Source organism: Sciurus carolinensis, chromosome 4, assembly GCF_902686445.1.
Source record: "Sciurus carolinensis chromosome 4, mSciCar1.2, whole genome shotgun sequence".
Classification (NCBI taxonomy): Eukaryota; Metazoa; Chordata; class Mammalia; order Rodentia; family Sciuridae; genus Sciurus; species Sciurus carolinensis.
The window spans coordinates 92,443,420-92,469,670 of NC_062216.1; the positions used below are offsets into that span (position 1 = coordinate 92,443,420).

General features: G+C 39.4%; 1 protein-coding gene across 3 annotated transcripts in view; it reads right to left on the reverse strand.

Moving 5' to 3' along the window:
* The window catches only part of Itpr2 (inositol 1,4,5-trisphosphate receptor type 2), a 462,398-nt gene that overhangs the window by 44,169 nt on the left and 391,978 nt on the right, over positions 1-26,251 (reverse strand). For all 3 annotated transcript variants that reach the window (XM_047550877.1, XM_047550878.1, XM_047550879.1), the window contains 4 exons: positions 22,698-22,790; positions 13,970-14,100; positions 12,531-12,696; positions 1,730-1,890 (listed from right to left, as the gene is read on the reverse strand). In XM_047550877.1, the coding sequence (XP_047406833.1) occupies positions 1,730-1,890; positions 12,531-12,696; positions 13,970-14,100; positions 22,698-22,790 (551 nt within the window). The remainder of the gene's footprint in view (positions 1-1,729; positions 1,891-12,530; positions 12,697-13,969; positions 14,101-22,697; positions 22,791-26,251) is intronic.

A 26,251-nucleotide genomic window follows, 5' to 3' on the forward strand; every position in this document is an offset into this window, starting at 1 on the left:
TTATGCCTCTGTTCAGGAATTTACTTTTATCTAGGAGATAAACCCCACCTGTATGAATCCTGCCCTACCTGCTGTGCTGGCCTGACTGCACAGGCGCGTGTACACGCGCATACACGCGCGTGCGCACACACACACACACACACACACACACACGCTTGATTCTCCTTCTCCCCATCCAGTTGGATGTCACTTTACAGATTTTCATTTGTACAACTCCTAGGGAGCTTGGCATTTTCTACTTTTGGTTTGTTATTCAACATCTGAATGTCTGAATGTCTTGGCACAGGGGAATACATCAGACTCTTCACTGTATTCCCTGAAATCTTTTAGTCTAAAAGATATAATAGGAACCTAATAAATATAATTGATTACATTTATTCAAACTTTGATATAAAGCAGTAATATGAGGTCACATGTTAAATGTACCTTTTTTTCCCAGCAAGCAGAAATGAAATGTTTCTCACATGCACGATGGAGAATGTGCTGATGACCACTATGAATGCACAAACTGTCCCCTCCCCGCCAACTTAGAAAGGGAAGAGGGCAGAAAGGTAAAAGCAGAAATAAAGAAACCATATCAGGTTCTGTCTACTGTCAAATGAATGCAGAGAAACAACTTGTAGTCAGATGAAAGTCAATACTAAAAGAGTATAAAAAATGCTGAACTACAAAAATTCAGTTTACATGTAGCACTCTTGTGACACATTGATATTGACAGGAAGGTATATCATTACTGTATCAACCTGCACTTATCAATATCTTTGCCACCAAAAATGTACTTTGGTTGTTCCCGATATGGGTCCCTGCTTACCTAGAGCCACTGTTAACCAGCTCTCCTATCCTGATCCCATGGCACTGGTGCTAATTATCCTGAGAAGCAAGCAGCCAGGAGAACCATCATCCTTGTGGTCTCTTTCTCAAACAGTGAACACAATTTTGTAGGATGGATTTTGAGGAAAATAAAAACCCAATGTACATGTATATTATTACAAGTATACAAGAATTGATAAAGTTGTAATTATGCTTACTGAAGGTACATGTGAACACACTAAAGTTGCAACTTCAACTTTCCTTTAGACCAGTTAATTTTAATTTTCTATGAGACAGAAGAAGAAATTTCAAGTTATGGACAACTATATCCTCTGCACTTACCTTAACAAGGAGCTATAAGTAACTGCATGTGGCAGGATCGATGAAAATTCAGCCTGTACTCTGGCAAATCAATCCAAAGTGTAGGCTGCCAGGAAACCAGGGCTCTCCTGTTAGGACTGAGTATCGTAATCTTCCTACATGGAATCTAATTTCTTAAATTTCTGATTTTTGAAATTTAAGGAATTACTTAAAGTATGAATCTTTTGTTCACATTTGACAATGGGAATGTTCCATATTTGAGGGATTGGGAGATCAGCAATGACAGAAGGCATGAGGTCAGAAGGTGACAGACATCACTGAGAAGGTGCTAGTCACTGCATGGAGATTCCCTCAGCAGTATTAAGTGCATATTATATGTGCACTTGAGACTTAGATTTGGTTGAAAAACCAAGTAAACTACTGAGAACCACTGTTTAGGCTACATAGAGGTTCTTCAGTGCTTGATGGGCTTATTTAAAAATTAACAACAACAAAAAACATTCCTAGAACCTTTCTATTCTGGGAGAAGGGAAGGATCAGGAAGGTGAAAGTGTGTGAAACACAAATGGTCACAGATCCCGATGCTCTGGTTACTCACCACAATCATTTGAGCCACGTAACTTTCAGGTCCAGTGTATTCTGTTGGGTCTTTAACTTTCACCAGGACAATGAAGTACAAATAATGCCACATATTGTGTTCTGATTTAATATGCTCCTCAAATGAAACAGTCTTATTATCAAACTTGTCCCTCTCAAGCCCTGAAAAACACAATATATGTAATTTGTCATTTAATCAGCACTTAACTTTTTAGCATAAAAACAAAACATAATCATAATTGTGAAGAATGCTTGCTGAAACAGTACACCAATTTGAAATGTTTTGATTAAAAACAACACAGTACACAAGACCTCTAGAATAAAGGTCACAGTTTATAGTTTTCTTCCTCACTAATATTTATTTTTTTTCCTACGAAGCCTTAGAAATGCACAATCCTATTATAGACATAAACTTTGCAGGTAATTTTAAATACAGCTGTAGTAAACCTGTGAAATTAAACTGGACCACAAATCCAAGAAAAAGAGGTAGAAATAATAGTGCAAGAAAAGGTATACTTGCTAATCAGGGCAGAAAAAAATTTATCTTATTTAGGACTTGGGTTAAAAGAAGGAAGGCACTGAGAGCCCTCTCTTCACAACTACTTCTAATCAGTGAAGAGCATAAGAACAGAGAGAACCTGCCAGACTCTGGGGGCATCAAGGACTCACATGCTTCCCTAGTCCTCTAGACTTCCATACTCCAGGCATTGGGGGAGGGGAGGATCTGTTCAACCTCCTGGGCACATTTTCAGCCTCTGAAAGGACACTGAAGAATGAATCTGGGCAGTAAAATTCTTTTCTCCCGATGTTAAGTGGATGAAAGGAAATGAATGAAAATGAAGAAAAACATCTATGGAAAAATGAATTTCATTGCCAGGTAAAATGGGGTGTTGGGGTTGAATTTGGCTTCGCAATTCAGATACTGGAGAAGAAACCAGGAAACTGAATTCCAGCTCTGGCTACTCTTTTCCTAAGCACTTTGAAAAGGCCATTCAAGCATAATGAAGATCCTTTAAGTAATAAAATACAAAGCACACTAAATTTTAAAAAATCTGTCCCCAGTGAAGGGGTGCCTTTTTAACTTGTTATTGAGTATTTTTATGGAAAACATAATATTCAGCTAGCTAATGGCTATGCCTCATCTTATATGACCTATCTTAATGTCCAAAATAAACTCCAATCCTGCTCCAACCACAGTCATCCTCCTTTCATTTGATAGCAACTCCATTGTTTCAGTTGTTTAAGCCAAAAGTCTAGGACTCATCCTTGAATTCTGTCTGCCTCTCAGGCTTCGGGTCCAATCCATGCTGAAATGCTTTTGGTTTGACTTTCAAAGCATGTCCGCTATCTGAACATGTCTCACCACCTCCCCTGTTGCCACTAGAGTCTGGGCCATTACCATCCCTCATCTGGATTATTGCAATAACCCCCCAGTCCTCCCTGTTCCCACCTGTGCGCTTTATGGCCCATTCTCAACACAAATGGCCAGAGCAATCCCTTCAAAACCTAAATACAATGGTGTCTCTTCTCTGATGCAAAAACTGCAGTGGACTTTCACCTTTTCAGTACAGGGCCAAGTCCTTACAATGGCCTACAAGTAGGGTTGCTAAAAAACAAAACAAAACCCGGGATGCTCAGTTAAGTTTGAATTTCAGATAAAGAATGAATAATTGTTTAGTATAATGATGCCTCATGTGACATTTACTTGCTAAATCCTGTGTAGTTTGGCTCACAGTCACACTAACCTTATCTCCTACTGTATTCTCTGTTGCTAGTTCCTATGCAACCATACTGGCCTCCTTGCTATTCCTTGGACAGAATCCTGCTTCAGTGGCTCTGGACTGGTTACTTCCTCTGCTCACAAAACTCTTCCCCCTGATATCGCCTTGGCTGACTCATTCACCTTCAAGTTTTTGCCAAAATCTCACCTTTTCAAGATGGCCTAACTTGATCACTCTATTAACACACTACGAGTTCCTTCCCTTTCTGCCAATACCCTTTTCTCTTTCTTCCTTTTTATCCTACTCTGCTTATCACCCACCAACAGACTGAATACAGCCATGTCAAAGTTGTGAGACTGGATCTCAACTCTAAGATAAAGAGGTAAAAATGACTGCAAGAAAAAACTGTACTGCTAATTAGGACAGAACAAAGAAATGTCATTTTACCCAGAAACTTGAATAAAAGTTTATTAATTATTTTTGTCTTTCTTCCCATTAGAACATAAGATCCCCCTGGGCTGATATTTTTGTCTTTTAACTTCACCAGTGGTTCCAAAAGCTTAGAATGGTGTCTGGTACATGGATGGCACTCAACAAAACATAGACTGAATGAATTAAGAATATTTTACTAATAAAATATAGCTCCACTAAGATGTTATAATAATTTTAAGAAAGAAAGAAAGAAAGAAAGAAAGAAAGAAAGAAAGAAAGAAAGAAAGAAAAAGAAAGAAAGGAAGGAAGAAAGATAGATACATAATAGGCAGGCACAGTGGCATATTCCTATAATCCTAGAGCTCAGGAGGCTGAGGCAGGAGGACTGCAAGTTCAAAGCCAACATCAGCAACTAAGCAAGGGCCTAAGCAACTTAGTGAGACCCTGTCTCAAAATAAAATATAAAAAGGGTTGAGGGTATGGCTCGGTGGTTTAGCACCCCTGGGTTTAATCCCTGGTACCAAAAAACAAAGCGAAAAACTCAGATATGGGTGAGGATGTGGAACCCTCATATTCTGCTAGAAGAAATAAAATAATGCAGCTGCTTTAGAAAACAGTTTGGCAGTTCCTCAAAAAGTTAGACATAAGAGTTACCAGATGACTCAGCATATTCCACCCTCAGGTTGAACGAAAAGAGAAATGAAAATATATGTTCACATAAAAATCTGTTCATGATTATGTTAAGTGAAATAAAACAAACTCAGAAAGTCAAGGGTCATGTTTTCTCTCATATGTGGAAGCCAGAGAAGAAAAAGGAAAAGAAAGGTGTGTGTGTGTGTGTGTGTGTATGTGTGTTGATAGGGAATCTCATGAAAATCCAAGGGAGATCAGTAGAGCAGAGAAAAGGGACCAGGGGAGGAAGGAGGGGAGGAAAAGGGGAAATACCGGGGAGGGATACTAGTCAAATTATATTGTTATATTATGTGCATGTACGAATATGTACCAACAAATCCTATCATTAGGTACAACTATAATACACCAATAAAAATATAGAAAAAAAATCTGTTCATGAATGCTCATAGCAGCATTATTCATAATAGCCCAAAGTGGAAACAACCCAAATATCCATCAATTGATGACCAAAAACAATATATGATATCTACAAAAAATGTTACATCTTTTTGCAATAATAAGGCACAAAGTATTGATACAGGGTATAAAGTGAACCTTGAAAACATAGTAAGTAAAAGAAACTGGTCACAAAGGACTAGATATTTTGATCCCATCTATATGAAATGTTCAAAATAGATCAGTAGTTGCCTAAATCTAAGGAGGATGGAAGGATGGGGAAAGGGTGATGTCTAAAAGGTATGGGTTATTTTGGGGGGAGGCAATGAAAATATTCTAAAATTGATTATGGTAATCTATATACAACTCCAAATTTGCTACAAACTATTGAATTGTAGACCTTAAATGGGTGAGTTGTAAGGTATGTAATGCATATCTTAATGGAGCTATAAACAAGAGAGAGGTGGGGGATATAGTAAAATTTCCAGAACTCAATCCAAACACCTACTTCTTGCAAAGCAATAATGCCACAAACACAATTCTGATACCAGTTAATCCATGATGTGGTAGAGGGAACAGATAACTTGTGTTATACGCTGAAGTGGGTATAAAGAGAGAAAAATGAATTCTGACTAAGTACATTTAAAAGGTTTCTAACAGGTGTGAAGCTTTAAAAATCCTGCCCTGTAACATGATTATGGCAAGTGGAGAAGAGGGGTATGGCAATGAAATGAACTTGATATCTGCTGAGCACCTAGTTATGCCAACAACTATAAAGATGTCCAAATACACTATCATAGTTACAATAGTTCAATATGATTTTTTAGCATGTGAAGAAACAGATTTTGAATAATTCAACAAATTAGGGCAAAAAAGGAACTGGCACGGCAAAGCTAGAGATGAAGGTAGATGACCTGCTCAGGGAAATATCAGTTCCTGGTGTGGTTCACAGGGAACCCCTGGAAATAAGATGAAGTGGTATGCTTGGCATAACCACAAATAAGTTTAAACTCTTAGCTGTGGTGTTTGCACTGCATTCTGAAGACACTTGAGAGAAGCCTGGCAAATTCAAGTAGTTCCTGGGCAGAATTTAGAAGAAGAGAAAGGGCTGAGGTAGAGGATAGGGAGCCAGAGCAGTTGGGGGAGGGCTGAGAGTAGAACAGGCTCTTTCCTCTGCATAGGCTCTAACTTGCTAGGCTTTGCCACAAGTTCCCACCATCTTAACTACATCATGTTGATGGTTTCTCAGTCCTCATCTCCAGTATGAACCTTTCTTCTCAACTTCAGTTTCCATTTCCAGCTAACTACTGAATAAATGCTGTGGGGTAGCTTGTGGGCCTGTCAGACTTAGCTCATCAAAAGTTTGCTTCCTCAGTCCTTCTTCACTGCTGTTTAGGAAGTCCTTGAGTGGGGAACTTGAGGTGATCCTTAGACTCCACATGCTGACAATCCACTCTGGCAGTTTCTTGTAGTCTCTCTTTCTTACCAGTCTCCAAATACATCAAGTTCTATGACGTCTCTCTGCATCTACCTCCTCTCCTTTCTGCCTTGCAAATATTCCTTCCTCAAAACTCAACTCACCACTGCACCACTGACTCCCACAGACAGCTAGATGGCTGATCTCAGGGCTTCCAACACTTGGCTATGAAAATGTCTGTCTCAGCCTCTACCACTTTACTCTCTGATTAACTTTTGTGTTATCAGCACCTGATACAATATCTAGCAAACAGTAGGCATCCAGCTAAACTCAACAGAAAAATAGAAAAATTGCATAAATGAATAAAACTTGGAATGAAAACTTGAGAGGTCTATCCAAGAGGTGTAGATTTGGAGAGAAGGAGGAATCAAAAATGATTCTGCATTTTCTTACATGATATTATGGTACCATCACCACAGCAAGATAGCCTGTCCTTAAACCTACCATCCATGTGATGCTGACCTACCATCACATCCTTCCTCTGATTTGTTGTTTCATTACACCTGGTCTATCCACGTCCCCTTCTTTTTGGGTTTTCAGGCTCCAGCAATTCAAAACATATATATATATATATATATATATATATATATATATATTTTTTTTTTTTTTTTTTTTTTTTTTTTTTTTTTTTTTTAACTTCTGGTCTATCCACGTCCCCTTCTTTTTGGGTTTTCAGGCTCCAGCAATTCAAAACATATATATATATATATTTTTTTTTAACTTAATTTTTTTTGTACCAAGGATTGAACCCAGGGTCGTGTAACTAGTGAGCCACCTCCTCAGCCCTTTTTATTTTTTTAAGACGACATCTCACTAAGTTGCTTTGGTTCTCACTAAGTTGCTGACACTCGTTTTGAACTTTCGATCCTCCTGCCTCAGCCTCCCTATCTGCTGGGATTACAGGGGTGTGCCACTGGATACAGGAGCTACTTTGTCTCTATGATTATTGCTTGAGCTCTGTCCTCTGCTAACCATTACCCAGTTATGACCACCTTTGGAATCACCAGCAATCATGTTTGACTCTCAAATGTCTGGGCATAGCCTTAAGGTTGGGAAAGCCTAGCTGCTGCCACTGCCTATCACAGAATCTGCACCTTTCTGACCACTGTGGGTGTGCCTTGGAACACACCTGGAGCCAGTCTCTCCTGTTGTGGAGGTTCTCTCCTCTTATTTGATTTTATATTCCTCTTTTCATCACAGATGACCCAACTCTATCAAAGCACAATTCTGGGTTAATTGCAGCTATTTTACAACTTACTAGTATAACTCCCAAATATTCTGTTTAAATATGTCTTGTAATTACATTGTAATTAAGATATGTATCATATCTTAATAAATCTTTAATTAAGATATGATATGCACCATATCTTGCAGATGAAGAGATTCCAGCATTGAGTGCATGTCTAGAAATTCATCATCATGATAATCTCCACATTTCCACTGCTGAAGTTCCTAAAAATGCCCAGGACCAATTGATGAAGTTTGTTAAAAGTTTCTATTTTATTTAAATGTGCACACTGTTTGCTATACTTTATGGTATTTTATGTGTTCTAATACAAAAACACTATTTACATTTATTCTGAGGTTAAATTACCAAAATGGTCCCTCAGATTTGAATAAACATGAAACTGCCAGAAAAGAAACTTTAGGTTGATCCCACATATCCTTGCACCTCCTGACATATCGCTCTCCATCCCTCTGGACACGTGTACTCCACAAAAACAATACCTGGCATACGACACACCTGGTTCAGAGTGGTAAGAAACTTGGCCAAGATAACACAGCCAGGAATGGAACCACTCTAGAGCTATGTCTCTTTGACTATGAGGTTCACGTATTTTCTACAGTACATGGGTGCCCAGCACCCAGTAGAGGTGATAAGACATCAATGACATGTATAGCATTACAGAGCTGAGTGTGATGTGAGGAATTTAGGGGCAGACATATTTGCTCTGGTTGGTGAGGTCAGAGAGGGCTTCATGGCATATCGACATTAGAGCTGGGCCTCAGAGAGTATCAGGCAAGGCCTTGGCAGCTCAGAAGTTTGGAATTTCAAAATGAATATGCACCACAAACGAGAACACAGAGTTCGGGAAGGTAAACGTGAGTAACACAGCTGGACTGGAACTTGGGATATAAATGGAAGAAAAATGTACAAACAGGTAGGAAAAAAAAAAGAAGAAGAAGAAGAAGAAGGGGCCAGATCGTGAGGTGGCTTAGATGCCAGGAAAATTAGAGTTTTAGAGTTATAGACTGTTACTGATGGCTCTTTGAGTAAGAAAATGATGAATTCAAAGTGGAAAAATTAGTCTGGCAACACTGAGCAGGCCATTTTGAGGCGTGAGCCAAGATGAGCCTGGAAATCCAAGGTGTGGCTGTGGGAATATGTGAAGACGTGTGACCGTAGAAGCAGAATCATTAGCCCAGGTAGCTGAATATCCGGAAGACAAAGAAGGATATGCTAAAAACAATGGTGACATTCCCAGGCCAGACGACTGGAGACAGAGGAGGACATCATGAAGTACAGCATGTAAGTCAGGATTAGGAGCTGGGTCAGAGGGGAGAGACAGACGTGATGTGTTGGGTTTAGACGTGGAACGTCGGGCTGCCAGGAAGATGTGTTTGTTGTCTAAGTGTCCAACAAACAAAAGAAAGTAGATGGGAGAGCATGGGGAAGGTTTGGAGCTGAGGAGGTCTATTTGGCAATAATATGTATAAAAAGGATGCTAAAGAGGAGGGCAGAGAGGAAAGATAAGAGGTCAATGACAAAATCAAATCTCTTTTCTAGGGGTTTGGGAGAAGAAATCAAAACATCTTTTCTAGGAGTCCAGGGTGAAACCAAAGACTGAGCACCAGAAGGAGAAGAAAAGGTCAACAGGAAATTAACAGTGAGGTTTGAGAAGAACATTTAAATTTGGCACTGAGGGTTTTTGTGATGTTTTAAGGAATTTATAGGATTTATAGGTCATAGGTTTTTGGTTTTTTTTTTTTTTTTTTTTTTTTTTCAGTAATCATGAAAAGTCATGGGACACCGTATCATGTCTTAGAAGGCGGTTCCCATCCTAGTGTCTACTCTTCCCAACACAGCCTTTTTCAGAGGTAGTGCACCGACATGACAGTTGGAATCCTGAAGAAAAGCGTTAGAAGAAGTACTGTGAAAGGCAGACCATGAGGCATGCAGGAGGCTTCCAAAGACGGCATCTTTTCTTCTCTCTGGAACTCATCCTTCCTTGCAATGGCTCAGCCCCACATCACTATACCTCTCAACTTGGGTCTGTTCCCAGGCTTGGTTGTCCTTGAATTAGACCATGCCCGGATGCTGCCTTTTAAAGAGCCTAGTGAACTTTTGAATTAGGTAGCCTGAGTTCAAATCCTAGCTCTACTGTTTACCAGCCAGATGTTGATGGGATCTGAGTTCTGTTTCCACATGCATAAAGGGGTAGCAATATACAGAATACACAGTACTTGTTTTTCAGAAAATTAAAAGAAAAAAGTCTAAGTTGAAAAGCCATATGTGTAATGAGTATTCAATAAACAGTCTTGGGATTTTTCATGATGTTGATGTTGATGTTGATGATGCTAAAAGAGAGGACATGAACCCAGAGAAAGGGAAGAGAAGAGTCCTCCTTTGGAAGGCTGAGAGATCTGCTGAGAAGAAAAAGGAAGGAAGGAGATACAAAAACAATTTATGGAAAAGAAATGGAAATGGCGACATATTCAACAAAGAGAGGAAAACGTTAAAAGAAGCTGATAGGGTATGATTCATGTTTTTCACAAAGGTGGAGTGTCTATTTCTTTCTTTTCCAAGTTGAAGGCAGGACCTCCACAGCCTTTCCGCATGTTCTTCCCCAAGTTTCCAAATGACTGCAGGACAGCTTCCTTGGCCACCTCTCACCCCTGCGCTCCCTCTTCTAATCTAGATACCAAAACAGAAGACTCCAGTTTCTGTCTTAATTTCCTTCTAGCAAATCCTTGCTCAGCGTTATACAATCTGCTCTACCTAAAGTACCACAGACTCTTGAATGAGAAGTCCAAAGGCTCTTTCATTTCATACGACTGGCCTTCTCTGCTTTGGCGGAGTTGAGCATTCATTCCTGTCCTCTGAGGCCTTCCCCCTCACTTTGGAGCTGGCACATACTCCTGGTTCTCTTCATGCCAGTCTAATTTGGTGCTCTTAGTTTTTTGGTATGTGAATCTTTTTCTCTCCTAACTCTTCAAAGCTGGTGCTTTCCACGTGTCTCCCAGCTGCTTCTCTTCTCACTTGGCAGCCCTCCTCCACACTCCAGATTTTACTCCACACAGGCTGAGGATTCCCCAGTCAGTCTCAGTGCAGACCCACTCTTTGAGACTCATACTCATACACTGGCCTGTGCAGGATATACAACACTGCAGTTTTCAAAGCACACTCCATTAAATTATTTCCAAAGTTAAACTCAGAATATTCCTATGTAAAGTGATTTTATTCATCTATTATTAAATGCGATCTCCTCTTCGTAGTATTCTCCACCCAAGTACCTGAGCTGTCATTTCCATTCCCAGTTATCTGGTTAAAAATTCTGTTGTCTAAATATTTCTTGCCTTCTACTCTTAATACCACTACTATTAACTAAATCAGGTTTGTACTACCTTTCTGTTGCTTGAACTATGGTAATATCCTCCTACCTGGTTACTCTGCTTGCAGGACTGTCTCCTGATAAAGGACCTTCCAAAGCTGCCACACTGGTCTAAAACAAAAATTAGAACCTTAACTCTTTTACTTACAATTCTTTAATGGTTCACAATCCCCTCTAAGTCTAACCTGCTGCCTAACCTAAAAGGCTATGCTTGATCTGGCTAACCTGTCCTCTTGGCATCCCTTGCTCTGAACTTCACACCCCATGACACCGAACTTTTTTGAGTAAATGAAGACCTTCATGGTTGTGCCTTTGTGCCTCCTGGTCATTCTGCTTCCACCCACCTCCAGCTGGCTAATGCCTTTCCATCTTTAACCATCTGCTCTGCCATTAGCTCTTCTAAGAGTTTTTCCTGATTCTTTTTCATTGCTCCTTACTCCAACCTGAAAAGGTGACCTTCCTTTGGGTACCTGTAGCTCAGTGGGAATGTCTTTATCATTTCTTTCATCACAAGAAAGCAATGATGTTTAATATGTTTGTAGCCCACAATTGATCGTGAACACCCTGAGACAGGGCATGTGTCAATCTTAATTGTTTCCCTGGCATGCAGCACATTACTGTACATTATTCTCTGGTATACCTCTGGAGGAATACTGGAGGAATATTGGAAAACTCTGGAAGAGCCACTGGGGGAAACAAGACAATCAACAAATGATGAACCAGGTAGGAAATGGGGTTTACTGAGACACAATCTAAGCTATAAATTGTTTTACTGGAGTGAAGCCCTTATGCTTCTTTGGTGACTTTGGCAAAAGATTCTTCAGCCCAACATGGAAAATTGGAGGGTGAATTCAACCTAGTGTTGGTGGTCATCCAAAGAATGAGGTGGATTCTAGAGTGCAGGAGACAAGCTGCAGAGACAGCTGAAGTCAGAAAGGGCTGATAGATAGAGCCAAGAGGGCAGAGTCCAAGAGAATGATGCCAGCTGAGAGAGGGGTGGGGCTCCTGAGAGAGATGACACTGCAGCAGGGGAGGAGAGTCCTGGGGGGGGGGGGGGCTTTAAAACTGGAGAAGGCACAGATGAGAATAAAACAGTGATGTCAGGGAGTAGAAGTCCAAGCTTCTGGAAAAAGCATCTTTGAATTCATAATTTAACCAAAAAAACCCCAAATCATTCTATTGTGCAATCAATACATTTTTTGTGATAAAAGCCAGTTGGTGAAACCTTTTGACCTTTTTGCATCACATTCTATAATCAGCGAATCGTATACATTGCAGAAATAATGACAGAATAGCTTTGGGATGCAATTCTTCTATTTATAGAAGCAGAGAGTTCCAGTGTAGTGTTCCATTACATAATCTGAATTTTATCCAGACTTCGTTTTGAAATAATTTTTCCAAAAGCATGGCAAATAAAAAAAATCATTCTAGTCCCTCTTTCCTGTTAAACAGTTTATTCATCTATTATTTTAGCATATGGAGAACACTTACCACAGATGAAACAGGTTGTTTTCAGAATTTCTTCTTTTTTCTGTTTTTCACTTCTGAGATCAGCAAAGGTATCAATGATAACTCCAAAAATCAAGTTAAGAACGATAATGATGACAATGAAAAAGAAAAGAAGGTCATAAACCACTCGGGCAGCAAATAAGGGTTCCTGAAATAAAATTTTAAGAAAAAATATATAATACACATACTTTCAAGGTATGTTGATTTGATTTAGCACACTGCCCAGTATAAAAATATATTCAATGAATGTTTGCTAAATGTATGTAAATAATATCCCCAGTTGTAAAAATAACCCCACTTTCTATCTTTATTTTCTTTTAGGTATTGTAAGAAAAACTTCCTAGTCTGTTCTTGAACCCTTCCATTTCTGTAGGATGGCACATTTTCCCCCCTTTCTTTAGAAACCACTTTATTTTGTCATTCTGTTAAATGCATTTTGGCACAGTGGGCCACATCCCAGATACTACACAAAAGGTAGTTAAATACTAATTCCAAGTCAGCAATTAGGGAGCTGAGAGGATGTAAGTATTTATCAATTTCTGGAATAGGTTTGTCCTCAGCATTAAAAGGTCAAGAATACACAGTTCATGCTTATTTCGACCTGGTGAACAATATTAAAATACTCATCAGAGATCATGTAATCCAGTTGTTTAGTGACTTGACATTATACAATTGGCCAGTTGCAGAATTAAGACTTTAAAGCTCCTAGCTGGGGACTTGAGATTTTATAATTATTGAAATTTTTTCCTTCCTTGCCATTTTAATGTACAAAATCCTGTTAGAATTTGTTCAAAGTTTATATTCATCATGGATAAATAATGGAGACTATTCCCATGCAGAAGCAAAGAGTAAATCTTCATGCCTGAGAAACCTGATAGACAAGAGGCAGCCTCGCTGCTGTTATTTATGTAACGATCAACTCATATATGAAGTTTGCAGTCATGACTTTGTTGCTGTAACAGAATACAGAGTTCAGACTTGGAAGCATTTCATAACACGAGCATACACAGATTGTTAGTGCTTCAGTTATTTCTATGTAATCCTAGTGCACAATTAGCAGGTTTTATTGGCCACTGTCAAACAATATACTACCCTGAAAACAAAACAAATCACATTATAAATGCTGTTAAGATAGGTTACAAAAAATAATTGGGCACCATAGCGCACGCCTGTAATCCCAGCGGCTCAGGAGGCTGAGACAGGAGGATCGCAAGTTCAAAGCCAACCTCAGCAAGAGCAAGGCACTAAGCAACTCAGTGAGACCCTTTCTCTAAATAAAATACAAAATAGGGCTGGAGATGTGGCTCAGTTGTCGAGAGTCCCAAGTTCAATCTCCAGTATCCCCCGCCCACAAAAAAAGAAAAAGAGATTACAAAAAATAATTATATGCTTCTTGGAAAAATCCTTCTCCCCTGACTTACATCTTTGGACGGCCTTCTTAGCACATCCCCCACACCACCGCCGTTCCTGAGGCCCTGGTTCAGCACAGTGACAATGCACATGAGGAGAGTGTCACATGTCCTTTCAATGCCATCTTCATACTCTTCATCAGCTATGAAAACACATAAATGATATAGCAAACTTATATTTTAAAAACACACTATTATCTATTCCCAAAGATCTATTCTGACTGTGCCATTATACAATTTTTGAAGTCATGTGACATCTGTTTCATGTGTGACAGCACATGACTGACACATACTGGTGAAGACACACATTTAATTTCCTGAAATATTTTGTTTTCTTTTTTCTTTTTCTTTTCTTTTCTTTTATTTTTTTGCACAGATGGAAAATGACAGAACGGAAAGGACAAAATATAAGAAGGCCAATGTTACTGAGTATTGTCATGGTGGGAGGAGACTGTGGTAAAACCTCCACAAACATGGAACCTTGTCATCTAGGAGACAGGAGTCTCACAGAGGAGCGAGCATGAACAAGGAAACCAGATAGACCAGGCTTCAAGTCCTGCTCTGTCCCAGAATATTTCAGAATCAGGACCAGATTCAAGTCCTGCTTGAAGGCTCCAGAATGTTGTACCTCAATATCCTCATCTAAAAATGAGGAGGGCTATTAGATGATTAAACAATTCAGTAGGTTGTTCAAGTATTATGTTTATGGTATGTAAAACTATAGAGATTACTACACACTCAGTAGGTGCCTAAATTTTGGGCAGTTACAATTATTTCATTATTTTAATTAAGTTCCTAAGTTTTCTTAAGGAACAACCCCGAGCTACTGATGAGAAGCACAATGTATTTCTATGAAAACCTTTACTCAGGGAGAAATGGGCAGAGAGGAAAAGATATAACAGAAAAATCTCTAGGCTTGAACAAGTTTGTCTAAAGGTATAGTTCTCAGACTTAAAACATAATTTCCTAACAATTTAAAATAGTGACAAACTCATTGTTAGAATCAGAATGTTCTAATATTAGTAAATGAGCAGAAGGGTATTTTTTGGTTACACAGTTAAAAAACTACAACTGCACTGATTTTTGGGATGGTGTACCCACAATCTATATGTCAAGGCATGACTGTAAAAACAACCACCAGTAAAGAAAAAAATAATCTGTCTATGTGATCCACGATCAACAGCTGGTGTAGCTCATTGTTATGAAAAGACTGATTTTTTCCCTTCTGAACAGATTCCAACATTGTATGGATGAGGGATTCTGGTATTTTTACTTTCCTTAGAGCTCTCCCTTTTTTAACATGCTGGGATACATCTGGCTGCAGCCAGGGATGGGTAAGCACCAGAGGCGGCATCAAAGACAGCGGCAGAACCAGCAGTGGTCACTTACCTTAGAGCTGAGACAAAGCACACTGTGATTTAGAAAGCAAGAGAAAGAAAACGCCCTTTGGAGAAAGGAACAATGAGGAAGAGGTGGTGGTGCAGAGCAGACGAGGTAGGTAGGCAAGTAGTGCACTAAGCTGTCTGTAATGTGCTAGCTAGGGTCCAACACATGGGGGCACATTCTAACATGATGGCTGAGAAGAATGAGAAGAAAAAGGGTTAGGAATGTGTCAGAGAATGAAAGGGATTATACAGAGAAAAATGGTTTTCCAGCAAGGAGGTCACATGGAATATGTCTATATGCTACTTTGCTATAGTTAGACTTTGAATCAAAGCAATCTTATATCTAGCAGTATGGTCTGCATTCCTTTACTCATTCAGTAACTGCCTCATATATCACAACAAACAGTTACTAAAGACTTACAAGTACTGTCACCAGTACATAAAAGTGATAGGAAAGTCGGGTGATGGGGTGCACGCCTGTAATCCCAGCTGCTCGGAAGCCTGAAGGAGGAGGATCAGGAGTTCAAAGCCAATGTCAGCAAGAGTAAGGCACTAAGCAACTCAGTGAGACCCTGTCTCTAAATAAAATACAAAATAGGGCTGGAGTGTGGCTCAAGGACCCCTAAGTTCAATTCTCGATACCTGCCCCCAACCCCAAAAAAAGTGACAGGAAAGTGTTCTTGTCTTTCCTCAAGGTTTTGGAAATGAGGATCTTTATTCTCTGAGAAGTGAGTTGGCAAAATCCATACATAACTCATGTGATTAGACATAGTGGAATAAAATTGATTGACTGCAAATACTTGAGAGAATTGGCCATCTGTGTGCCATGTTAAACAGGTGGACAAGACCCAGGCAGGCCACTGTCAGCAACAGTCCAGTCGCCCTGCTCAGTGTATAGGCTCGTGGTTCAGGTAGGAGCCTCCGTGAGCTTGGTTAATAATGTTCTACCTTTGTGAGATGGACCCACTCTCAATTTGTTAAGTCAAGTTCCCAGACCTTCAGGCTGAAAGACAAGACCCAAGTCATGATAAATTCACGTAGGTAAATGCCACCTTCAGGTTACCTGTGTAACAAGCTGGCCTTCCCCATATCATACCTGCCTTGCTCATTTCTCCACAGCAGCAGCCACTGGTTAGGTGCTAGGAATAGAAGTGAGAAAGAGGAAAGTGTCCCAGCCCACAGGACACGTGGTCCTAGAAAAGGACAGGGATGTAGGCATCCCGAAAGTGGGTAGCACCTGAGGAGACCCTGGAAAAACAGACATGCTTAGGGAGTAAAATCCATGAAGTAAGGCATTCTGGTCAGATAAAATGGGATAAGAAAAGGTGAAGAGATGTAGAACACACAGGGTGTTCAGGGAACCACAGGTGGATGAGAGCAACTGGGCCTTTGGTATATGTCGGGGAGTGTAGGAGGCATGAGGGCAGAAGCTGTGGGACCAGATCACAGATGGATTCATCCATCAAGCTTTTATTCTGAAAGCTATGGGAAGCAACTGGAGGGCTTTCAACAGGGGCAAGTTGTTTACCCTCTAGTATGAGAAAAATATGTATGTTGCAAAATAGCATGTGCTAAAAAACATACAAGTGGTACAAAGTGATCAGTGTAGTGAGAGAAACTTCTATCCCATGAATAATTGGAGAGGTGCCCCAATAATTAACACAGGGCTTGAGTTTACCTTGAATAGTCAGTGGCCTAAGACTCGAGCAAAGACACCTCTCATGGGGTATAAGCAGAAAGCCACAGAGGTAGAGAGATATATGCTGGAACAATGAACAGCAAATAAACCAGTGCATACACAGGAGAGGAGGGGAAGATGAAGTGGGAGCGATAAACTGAGAGCTCTCTGTGAAGCTCTCAGGGAGCGTGGATTTTATTGGGCAGGTAATGGAGCATCATGGAAAGCCTGACTGGGGGTATGGGAGGAAATATTCAGAGCAGTGATTTCTGACAAGTAGTGTAGTGGTGATAAACTGGGTGAATTGAGGAGGAGAGAATGATTGGAGGTAGAAAGACCACTTATGAGGCAGTTGCAATAATTCAGGCAAGATGTGCTATGAGGCTTTACCAAGATAAAGGCAGACAGCAGGGGAAGAATGAATGAAAGGGAGCTTTTGGGGCTTTAGGCATGAGGGAGAAGACAGCAATGAATACCACACCAGGGCTGTCCAGCCAGTGGTGACATGGGAAAAGGATGGTCCCATTAGACCACAAAAGGAGGCAATTCAGATGAAGGAACTGGATATAGGGTGTTCCTATGAAGACAAGGAAAGAATGTTGATGATTTTTATGTGTACAGGATGAGATGACAAGCATTTTAAAAAGTCAGAGAGGACAAGAATTCTGAGTGATATTAAGGAAGAGAATACTTTAAACATGGAAGAAGTAGCAAGAAAAGTGAAATTACAGAAGAGTCAAAGGCAATGGAAAGTGAGAAAAGGTCATTGGATTTAACAATAAAGTCATCAGGAACCAATAGGAAGAGGTGAATAATAACAGAGAATGCGGTTGTGGCACAGATTGAAGGAGAGAGTGTAGCCCAATTGTTTCATTAGAAATTTTGGAATTGAAAGGGAGGAGATGGACAGGCTATTCATTTGGTGGAATCCAGAGGGAGATTCAATTAGAACCAAAAGTGTCTGTAGAAAGAGAACCAGCAAAAGATTTTAGATGCAAAGCAATGGTCCTCATGGTGGTCAGGGAATAAATGACATAAATGGAGGTGATTATGAAAGCAGTGAGAGTACCTGTCATTTACAAACAAAAGGAAAGAACTAGTGGAAGTTGACTTTCAGTGTAGTGACACTGAAAAGACCTAAAAATTGACAGGTAAAAAATTTGGAACTGTGCTTGGTACATAGTTAGGACTCAAAAAATTACCACCATTACTAATAAATGACTGTTAAATCTTGTGAAAAGTTATGGTTTTAACATAATTAACAAAATTGATATTTGAACAACACAAGGTTAAATTATCCATTTTTAGTTGACTATTGGTAAAATATTTTTCTCTATACTATAAAAAATGTTTCCATTGAAGAAAGGAATCAAAATATATACTGTTGTTTCTGCAATAGTTCCCTCTTGTCTGAAGTGGTAGCCTATAAAATTTTTTTAAATACTGGACATGCTTAAATGAGATTTACTAATGTCACCTTTTTTTGCATTAATAATTAAATTATTCAGTATTTATGGTTTCTAAGAAAGCAATGTATTATCACTGAGATACATTTGAAATCTGAATACAACTGAGAAACCTTTTGTTTTTTAATGTTTGGCTTTAATTAAAATTCATCTATTATGGGATTGCTGATTTGAAAAATTTTAACCAGGAAAAAATTTTTAAGACACTGGGCTTCCCATAGGAAGCCAAAATGTAGGTGCATTATGCTGACTGGTTTCTGATATTTATCAATCTTTTCTATTAAAGTAAAATCCCAAAACATGTTAACTTAGAATTACTCATAAATGTTAAACATCTGTGAACTTCCTCCTTTTTCTCCTGTACATTCAGATGGCTTTTTACTTACAGAATAATGATATTTTGTAAATTATCTCAGAAAGGTTTTTACTTTTCTAGAAAAGTCAGTTCAGTGGTTCTTTATTAAAAAGGGAATATTTTTGACCAGGAATCAGGATGGTTGGCAGAAAATGAAATAAAAGTTTTTTTTCCAACCACAGTTGGTTGCCAGGTACCTTGTGAATTTTCTGCTGCTGGGACAATGACCTTACCCACATCTGCAGGAGTCTTCCCCAGGAGCTGGTCATCTGCCTCCCAATCACCACAAGGCTTGTTATTATGCCACTGTGTGTGTCTGGGCCTTTTGTAATGTGGACCTGCTGTCCACAAGGTAACAAACTAAGGCCCTCACAAATGCACACTAGGGTTTGCAAATTAAAATTTAATCCTGGTCTTAGACATAGAAAAGTTATTTTTAAATCTAAGCGACACACGCTGCGTAACAAACACAAGGTTTTAGCTTTCACTCCACTTCTGCAGTTAAATACCTGAGTTAAATACCAAACCCAAAGAATTTGCAATGAAATGAATGTTAACACTTGCATGTTAAGTGCAAAAGGAAGAAAGAGTGGATTAATAAAGGTATTTCTATATTTTTAATACTGATTTGGGAATAATCCCTAAGTGTGAGAAACTACTGCCAGCACGTAGGGCTCCCTCAGTGTCTCTAATACCCTTCCAGGGCTGAAACTGCCACCATCCAGGCGGAATCCTTGCTTTCCTCCTATCTTGGCAGCTTTCCTTGCAAGAGCTTCTCTACTTTCCTTCCACTCCTAGCTCAGCTGGAACCCAAAATGATACAGACTTTGCCCCTGGATCACGCAACTGGGAGAAAGAACTGTCCCCATTTGTCCATAGAGAAAGGGAGAGGAATGTAAGGTCTTCTTATAACATTTTAGGTGAACAGTTGGGTCTAGAAGTTTTCAGGAAGCCTTTTTTCGAGTTTGTATTCAGGAAGAAAGACAGTAGAATAAATTGGACATAACGTTCCTAATGTTCATATATGAATATAAGACCAGTGAAAGTCTACATCATGTACAATCACAAGAGCGGGATCCTAATTAGAATAAGTTATACTCCATGTATGTATAATATGTCAAAATATACTCTACTGTCATGTGTATCTAAAACCAAAATTTTTGAAAGTGAAAAAAAAAGAGTTTGTATTCAGAGTTTTAAATCAATATCCAAACAAAACAAAGTTTCTCGGTCTTAACAACATTAATATTTGGGGCTGGATAATTCTTGGTAGTGGACAGTCCTCCGCTTTGTAGGTTGTTTAGCATCACTAGCCTCTACCTATCAGGTATTCTACCCTAGTCATGAAAACCAAACACACCTCCCTCCACACACTGTCAAAAGTCCCCAGGGAAAGGGAGCAGGAATCAAAACCAAGTCCTATTGATAAATATGTAACGAAGAATATATCCAAGAAATTTCCTTCCATATACAACATACTTAAAGAAAATCCACCCATGCATACTCAGTGAAAGGCAATCTGACAGAGTTTTAACAATCTCTAAATTTTGGCTAGGGGGGAATTTAGAGATTAATCCTTTAACTAGAAAGAAATAACACTTAGAAGGTTTAGAGCACAGGCTTTGGAATCAGACATCCACACTGATTTACCAGCTCTGTGATCTTGGTAATTAAAGTCTTGATCCTTCCATATTTCACCTAAAATACAAAGATGATTAGTACTATCTCTCTGAGTCGCAGGGGTGTTGATTAAATGACATCATGCACACAAGGTGTTCAGCACAGTGCCTGAAATGCTAAGCCCAGTCCAGGTCTTCTAAGGCTGGGCAGGACCTCACTCTTACTGTTCCCTGTGCAGGAAGCACTCTCCCTCATCTTGGCTTGACTGGCTCCTCTCATCCTTATTAAGTCTCAGTTTAAGTAATTCCTCTGAGAAAGATCTTTTGGTCTAATTTACCTATGTCCAGTGTGTCTTGTGATTATCAATCATAGCATTAGACTTATTTTATAGCTGTTCATGCTTCCCCCAATATTTTATAAGTTCCATAAAGATCAGGGTCAGGGTGGCTGGTCCAGAAATATTTCTTTTATCATTGATGGTAAAAGGAAGGAAGAAAGGGAGGAAGGAAGGGAAGGAAGAAGGCAGGGAGGCACAAGGTTTTTATTATTATTAATACCATCTGTGGGCAAAATACAGTTTCCATTACATCTTTTTCTTTAAAACATTTTAAATGTTATAACCATTCTGAGGCCAAGTTGTATAAAAACAGGTGGCAAGCCATATTTCTGCTATTGTAGAACTTATCAAACTTGAGGATGACAGGAGAGGGAATAAGTATATTACTTAACAGAATAAGAATCCATGAAGAAACCTTGAGGCTCATGACCCATTAGAACTGGAAGGACCCTGAAACCAAGAGATCATCTGGTCAAAAAACTCTTAATCTATTCACTGGATAATCTGCAAAGTCCTAGGATTATGGGCTGGCAGAAACATGGAGAAATAAAAGCATGGTTTCATATGTGAAACCCCAAACTCCCAATTACATGAGTGCAAGATAAGTATTTAAGGCTTAACAGTTAAGCCAGTGAAGAATGGCATTGCAGTCAAGAGACAGCCAAATACAGGTCAAGAGTGTGATGCAATCCCAGATTCCACTACCCAGAATGCAATGCCACCACTCAACTGCTTGCCTTAGAGTATTACATCAAGAGTCACTGCTATAATATGTGAGGAAGACTGAAGAAATTGGAGATGTTTAAATTGAAGGATGCATATAATAGGAATTTTGAAACTGCAGAGCACAGCAATGCCACACGGGCTGAGGAAAGCTGGTTCTACAGTAAGCCTTCTCTGGGGAGCCGGGGTCGGGGAAAAGGAGTCTTGGTGGAAGCTGCTCACAGCACCTGTAGCTACTGGGAGCCTGGATGGAATGTGTTCATGTGTTTAATTCTCTCTTTAGGTCATAAAGGGTGAACTACCTAGTCAGGGGAAGGGACTGTCCATTTTCCCCCAAATGAAAGTCTAACATCACAAAGAAAAAGGCAACTAGATAAGAAGGCACTATTGTTACAACCAAACAGACAACATGCTCCAACCTTACACTCTGTTCCCTTGTCTTCCCTGAGTCCAGTTGTGTCCTCTGTAGACACAGAACATCTTCTCCTACTAAATCTACTCCTATTTACATATGACAGCTCTCAAAATATTTAATACACACAGTCCCCGTGTCTTTGCTGCTTCAAGAAATAGATCACTAGGTTCTCCTATCATTCATGAAACATCACACGTGCTGTAGTTTCCAGACTCCTGCCATGTCCTAAAAGAATATGGAGTTTTAAAAATCATTTTTATATGCATTGGCCCACTTGCTACTGTGGAAATTGGGAAATTTCCATTTATTTTTTTCATTGTCTCTTTTTGCAAGCCACAAGAACAAAGAAAGTCCAGGAAATTTTCATAACATATCCAAGACATCTAGCTAGGGAGTGGCAAGTTCAGGATTGTAGCCAACTTTTGGCGTTCTAAGCCTGTGCTTTGTCAGATTATATGTTAAAGTCTGTACCATCAAAAGGGACTCAGTATGGTTTGCCATATGGTAACAGAATTCTAGCAGCACGTACCACAAATTTGCTAAATACTCATGAATAGAAAAAAATATAGGGAATAGGATGAGGGTTTAAAATGACAAACAAGAGATTTTTTTTTTTCTCTAGTTTGGATACTCTGGATACTTTTACCCTCTATTTTTCTATTTTGGCCCACCATGAAATTCCTAGAGCAACTCTCTTAGAGGTAATTAGCATTACTTCATAGGTGTGAAGTTTATAGCATCCTAGAGTTCTTTCTACAGACCTGTATTCGAAGGTGGTATTGTGGGTGAACAGTTCTCCTTTTCACAGGTTCCCATCATGGAAGGCAAGGTCATGGTAGGAACTCCATAATTACCTAAGAAGACACAAAGCAGAGTGTGGATAGAGACAAGTATGCAAACTACAAGCAATAACTTTTTGCCAAAGTTAGTTTGGAATTGAACACCATTTTGTCTATTAAAGCAATTTTATAGATAGAGAATAGATTCATGGACCACTAAAAACATTTTACCTTCTATTAAGTGGCTGGTATAAAGTATAAATAATATGTAGACCTTAACCACCACGTGTAATAATGTTTCTATGATCAGATGCATCCAGGGTTCTGCTCTGGGGTGCCCGGAACACAGTCTCTCCATGCAACTAGTAGTCCTTGAATTCTAAGCCACTTGCCCCTGTGGCTGAGGTAGGGACAAGAGTCAGTGGCACTTACAGCAGTAAAGTATGGGCTGGAGGAAATAAGGTCATAAAATGACCCAGGGAAGAACAAATCTTTTGCCAGATCCCTGTTCAGGATCTCTTTTCTTTCATTGTCCCCAGAAACCCATCTACCTGCTAGCTTATTTCCTTGGCACAGAATAGAACAGAAAAATAGTAATCTTCCTCTTTGGATGAAAGGAATTTTTCTTTGACTCAGAGCTAAGCTGAGAGTAGAAATAGCAAATGGGAGCTGGAGTTACGAGGGAAAGTGAGGAGGAGGTGGACTAGTGATGGCATTGTCACCATTAAAGCACCCAACCACTGGAGCTGAGAGCTGGGTCCACTGTGGGAAAGGAGGCCACAGATCTACCTCCATTTGTCTCTCCCTGAGGGTGGGCTATAGCACCATCAGCACTGACATAGCAAAGGAGTGAGTCAGGTGGTCAGGGAGGGAGAGAACTGAAGTTTCTCAATGTGCTCTGTTGACCATCCCCTTAATAAATATTTACTGAAGCCCCATGCTAGATTCTAAGGGCTCTGATTTGAGCTTTTGAAGAACTGAAAGTCAAGTAGGCAACACAGAGAGGTATAGACATAACTACAGTTGAATGGAGAAAGTGCAGTACAGGTTTAAGAAAATGTGGTGCAGCAAGAGAGGGAGCAGTGATTTCTACAAGGGAAATGAAACAGCTGTTTGAAAAAGAGTTTAACCTAAAGAAGCCATAGGATTTACATGCATGAAGATGAGACAGGGAGTCACTGGGGTAATTCCAGGTGCAGTCTGCCTAACAAAGGGCAGAGAGGCCAAAGAAGGCACAGAGCAGGCTGAGTGACCTGAGCTACCAGAGCAACCACTTTATACCAAGCACCCCATAGCCAGGCAGAATCACAGCAGTGGTTATGATGACTAGTGCAGGTAGGCAGAAGATAGGCTGTAGGTGGAAAAGCCACATGGGAAGCTTCTGCAGGGTTCTGGAGAGGAAAAATGAGGCTGAGAACCAGGAGGGTGGACTGAGGATGGAGAAGAGGTTCAAGTCACCTCAATTTTTCAACAGAATCTTCCCTCCAAGTTCTTGGCCTTCTCTGAGACATAGTTTCCCCTGGAAACTGCTCAAGTGAAGTTTCCTGTTCTTTGAGTTGCAGATTTTTTTGGTAGGATTCACTTTCTTCTAAATTCTCAATGCAATTTGCAAATGTTGGGTCCTGCACTCTCACATGCACTTGTGATGCTTTTGCCATTTAGCTCTACCAGCCTCGCCTCTGTACACCCATCTACTGGCTTTCTGATCATCATTTCACATTCACAGAAGAACTGCATACTTTTGCACTCTCAATCTTATTTACTTCCCAGTGTGTTATCCTCAGTAATTCCACTCCACACACATAGTCAACTTTGTAAGTAAATATTATTCAATACATAAAGGAATAAATTTTATATCATGTTCCAACAGAGTTACTGCTATAGTTTGAATGTTCCCACCAAAACTCATGTTGAAATTTAAGCCCTACAGTAAAGTATTAAGAGGTAGGACCAGGGGAACCTTTAAGGGGTGATTATGGTCTTAATGGGTTATCTCAAGTGGATCTGTTATAAAAATCAGTTCGACTCTGTCTCACCATGTGGTACCCTCTGCCATGTTAAGATGCTAAGAAAACTGTCACCACATGCTGAGCAGATGTCAGCTCTATGTCCCTTGACTTCTCAGCCTCCAGAACTGTGAGTTAAACAAACTTCTGTTCTTTATAAATCATCCATTGTCAACTAATTTGATATAAAATAGTCTAAGACAGATAACAACATGGCATTAGAAAGAAACCAAAAAATATTGTAAAAATAAGGGTGCTTTTTCCAGGGCACTATATCATATATTCTTCAATTTATGAAATGAAAATTCTCAATCCATGAAGAAGCAAGAGTTTAACTTTGTTAGCTGTTTCCACATGCCAGATTTTCATAGCATTTACAAAAGCTTTATTTAACAGCTTTCTATATGAATGCGCATAAGTATTTTTAGGAAAGAGCTTGAAATTATAGCTTTAGTGTTGCCTATTTTGTTAAAAAGGTATTTTTTCCATTTCTAAGGAAAATATTTATATTCATGATGCCAACTTCCTTTTCAAATAACACAAAATATGTACCACTGAATTCATTAAGACAATAACTACCATAAACATTCTGAATTCAGAAATTACAATGTTTCAGTTTTAGATTTGCTCTGTACTGAGCAACTCAATGTGATCAGGATATGAGTCACAGTTTACCAAAAGTGGAGCATCACAGGTATTTACATATAAGTTTTTCCACCAAATATGTAAAACCTGCAATAACGTGTACAAAGCAATATCTAAGGAAGAACAAAGACAGCAGAAAATATTCATGTTGTGAAAAAAGACTAGTACTTCAGTATGAAATTCAGTAGAGTTTCCAGTTTAATAACTTTCCACTCATGTATTTGATGTTTCTACTCTGTGCTTGGATCACTTAGAATTACTAATAGATTTAGATGCCTCTTAATTATCCCACAGTCTAAGAAAAATAACATCATACATTGTCCATTGAATAATTGAGAAATGTTTATTAAAGATAAGAAAGAATATCACTTATAAGGCACCACTAATTAAACCTTATTTTTAATTTTAGTGGTTTGAGGACCAAGTGTGCCATTTTGTGGTTTCCATTCTCTACAACCCAGAGTCAGCAGATTCACCAGAGAAACCATCAGCAAAGGCAGCATTATGATTTCTATCTAGCAAAGTAGGAGAGGGGAACAAGGGCAACAAAGAAATTTAACCAAAACAACAGAAGGGAAGCAAGGTGGGAAAAGGAATCCTTAGAAAGCATGATAATTAAAACATCCAAAGTAACATGGAAAGCATAAGCCCTGAATCACAGTGAGCAGGAATGGGTGCTGTCCAAGCACTCAAATAACAAAACTAGATTGCACAGGATGCTGGCAATCACGTGCTGATAGACTGGGTCCCTGAATCACATTTTATATATATATATTCTTTTCAGAAACACCAAGTCCTTGCTTTCTGGTTTTCTAAGCACTAAGGGTTATAAGTTACTTCCCAATTTAATTGTAGTCTTACATATAACTATTCAATAGAGCTTGA